This window comes from Rhagoletis zephyria, unplaced genomic scaffold (assembly GCF_001687245.7).
Source record: "Rhagoletis zephyria isolate East Lansing unplaced genomic scaffold, Rhagoletis_zephyria_1.1 Rzeph_scaffold_15068, whole genome shotgun sequence".
In the NCBI taxonomy this organism is placed as follows: Eukaryota; Metazoa; Arthropoda; class Insecta; order Diptera; family Tephritidae; genus Rhagoletis; species Rhagoletis zephyria.
Window position 1 is genome coordinate 1 of NW_016172135.1, and position 3,580 is coordinate 3,580.

A 3,580-nucleotide genomic window follows, 5' to 3' on the forward strand; every position below is an offset into this window, starting at 1 on the left:
TTTAAATAATAAAGTGCATATGCAATTAAATTTGTCAACATTTGATGAGCTAAAGATTTCGTCTGTAAGTTGATTGGTTTTTATTTGCAGTTCGAATTCTATGTAGTTATATAATTATATACTCTCTACGCTCAAAATCTACTAAACTCATATGACCGTACTCACCTCGGTGCGTTCGATGATCAATGCGGATGACGTCAATGCAACAGCCAAGAAGAACACAATGCTATAAATCCATAAAGAAAAACAGAAATTAAAATATAAATAGATATCATTAAATGTTGCTGAAAAATATGGTAGTTAGCGAGCTCAAAAGGTATGGAAAGACTTTCCATTTCCATACCGGAAGTCCGCACCCAACCCCACCAAACCACTACTTACGTCAATATCACACCAGGTGCAACAAAATCTGTAAACGACGGATTCATTGTGCCATAAATGGGTTCTCTAAATTGAATAGGCACATCACCAAGTTTGGGATTATTGCCACATTGCTCCAGCAACGTCATGGCAAAGTCCCGATAGGCCAGTTGTATGTCACGATTCAGCATAACTCCGATTTGCTGATTGGACATATCCAGCCACACTTTAATTTCCGACTGCTCAATGGTCTCATCGTCAGCGTCACGTCCTTAAGCGGCAATAAAGGTATCGTAAATGATAAGTAAATTAGTTATTTTGCTGTAAGCAATTCTTTGATCATACCCAAGGCTACGCGTGCCACAAATGCATCCGTGAAGTTCTCCGTTATGTAGAGCACACCCCAAGCTTTGCCTACACGCACCGCATCTTTAGCTTCCTCCAGTTTCGTGTAGTACGTTTTGTCCATAGTGTCGTTCAGATGGCTCAAATAACGGCAGCCGAGATTCGTGAAATGGCAAGAATCCTCCCAATAGCAGATATTCTAGAAGGCGAAAAGCAATGAAATGCATTTGGGGGGTTTAATAATGAACGATAATAGCTCAGAGGAACTGGAAACTATTTAGTATATTAGAAGATTGTAAAAAATCTATAGGTACTCACTGTATTGTTCATTTCACTGTTAACGATCGCCAAGTTCAAACCAGTCGGATCGCGTCCAATTGCCAAACAGAAGAGTATCACCTGCATTACGGGCAATGCAAAGATGAACAGCATTACGCCAACATTGCGCCACATGCGCAGGAAATTTTTGGTTAGCAGTGCTTTCATTTTGCCTTTAGTTGTGACCTAGATGGAGTGCGGGCAGGAATTTATTTTTCATAAGATTAGGCGCAAATTTCTGGGGATGTGGCGGAGAAGAAGTTTTCGCTAAATATTACGCACCTTGCATAGATTCGCATAGCAATCCTGGCAGCTTTCTTCATCTTTGGGAGTGTTGCGTTTCATGGGCGGCGTCGGGTCATAGGGTTCTTGATTCAACTGTGTGTGTGCAAAAATAGTGATTGTGTTTTTTGTTGTTGTTGTTGTTTTAATGTAAAATACAAAGAAAATGAGATGAAATAGTTTATTTTTCTGGGTTTGGACCTTAGCTATCGCAAATCAGCTGCGGTAAAATTCTACTGAACTGCATGAAAGTGAAGCAATTTTTAGCAAACATTCTTAATTCAATCAAATCGGCGCTTAACTATGATTTTCAGAAAACTTCCTGGTCAACAATTTTACAAAACATGATGTAGAAAAGCTAAGCTAAGTCCTTAGGCCGTTCTCAGTTTAAAAGAGTTTACTGTACAGTTTGCTACTAAGTCATGCCCACCAGCCTTTAAAAAGCTCTCTGTACAATTATATATGTATGTATGTATGGTTGACGACGAGAGAGAGCTTTTACTATACACGCATTGATAAAGATTGTGCATAGGCCGGTGATGCTTAGAGATAGCTTTTACTCTGTGCACATTAGGGTGGTCCAAAAACAGTGAAGTCGGAATTGTGATGCTCTCACCCCCTGGGATTGTTCTACATCGAAAAACAGTATACCCCTATTTTTTTATTTTGTAATCAAAAAATATTTAGAGGTCGCTCAAAGCGCTCAAAGTTTTCCATGTGTTTTTATATAGGAAAAATAAAACTTTTCGTAGAAATGGTATAGAATTCTTGAAAATCAATATTTTTCGATCGAAAAACTATGATTCTCTTCAGGAGACTTTCCGTTATATTATCCAATTGTTTATTTAACCATTTTTTAATACTAACAATTTTTTATTAGTCGCCCCATTGCATTTGTCGCGGTTTTAGTGGGTTTTTGGCGGACCTATAATTTATAGTTGCGATGAAAAATGGTTAAATAAACAATTGGGTATTATTATTGGGAGTCTCCTGCAGTTAAATAGAGTTATCTGGTATAAAAGTATACCATTTCAACGACCTCTATCGCTTTGAGCGACCTCTAAATATTTTTCGATTTCAAAATAAAAAAATAAGGGTATACTTTTTTTAAATTAGACAGTAATGAGGCCTTATCGATTGTTATCACTTCAGCCCCAAATGCTTTACAATAGTCTGGAAAACGTAAACTCTAAAGACGATTCTCAGAATATGCCCTACAACCGAAAGTCGAGCAATGGCCTTTAGTGGATCCAACCATAACTTTTTCAAAAGTTTAAGATTCAGTAGAGAAAGAAGTTCATTGTTAATTCAGGAATTCATTTAAGGGTTTTAGTTATTAACTTCAGTTTTTTTAGGGGATCGAGAGTGACATAAATTTGACTTTTTTTTAACTATTTTTTTACTTACTTACTTTTATCATTTGAAAGATATTCTAGTTATGTATTAGCATGTATGAGTAGATGAAAAACTTTAAAAATTTTATATTTTAACAAACCGTAAAGACCGATCCATTTGTTTCGCTAATCAGCACTTCTTTGCTCTGATGGAAATTCAATCCGACCACACCTCCTTCTTGACTCGAGCCGGGCTTATCCATTTTACTGCCGAATGCCATGGCGTGTAATGAAATATTATTACTGTTAGTCGAAAGTCACGAGCATTTAATTATAAACATTAACAACAATCACAACAGGATGGATTATTATTTTTTTTTTTTGTAAGCCGCATGAATCGAATAATGATCACCAACCGATACACCAACGCATAAATCGAGCGATGAGTCACAAAATACGCATTCGATTACAAATACGAGTAGATATAGGTATATGTGTATGTAATTGTTGCGCGCACGCACGCACGCACGAACGCAGGCACACAGTTGTGTGAATCCACAACCACACAACAACAACGATAGTGCCGACAGCGATTGCGAATGGCACGCACGAATGCAGGATGAGTTGTGAGAATGCATAAAATATGTGAAAAAATAAGGAAAAATAAAAAACAAAATCGTAAAAATATATTAATTATTTTTTACATGCTGGCAAGCACGATGCTTTGAATGCTGGTTAGCAACAACAACAATGACAAACACACGCAAATACAAAATGTGAGCGAACGCACAGTGTGTCGTGCAGAACAAGCAAGGTGGACAAAATTATTTGCGGATATAGTATGTATTTGGGATATACCAATTCTGGCAACTATCTCTTTCCAAAATACGGATTGAAAGATCTTCTAGCCTTATTCTGCATAGACATGCATAGCAATAAGT

The 3,580-nt window shown here is 37.1% G+C and overlaps 1 protein-coding gene across 1 annotated transcript in view; it reads right to left on the reverse strand.

Annotated features, from left to right (window-relative positions):
- Positions 1-22: 22 nt before the first annotated feature.
- Positions 23-3,580, reverse strand: part of snu (ABC-type transporter snustorr) — a gene marked incomplete at its 5' end in the record, with an annotated part of 6,164 nt that continues 2,606 nt past the window's right edge. The window contains 6 exons of the mRNA XM_017635149.1: positions 23-226; positions 382-631; positions 706-904; positions 1,024-1,209; positions 1,306-1,401; positions 2,801-2,942. Of these exons, the coding sequence (XP_017490638.1) occupies positions 148-226; positions 382-631; positions 706-904; positions 1,024-1,209; positions 1,306-1,401; positions 2,801-2,942 (952 nt within the window). The remainder of the gene's footprint in view (positions 227-381; positions 632-705; positions 905-1,023; positions 1,210-1,305; positions 1,402-2,800; positions 2,943-3,580) is intronic.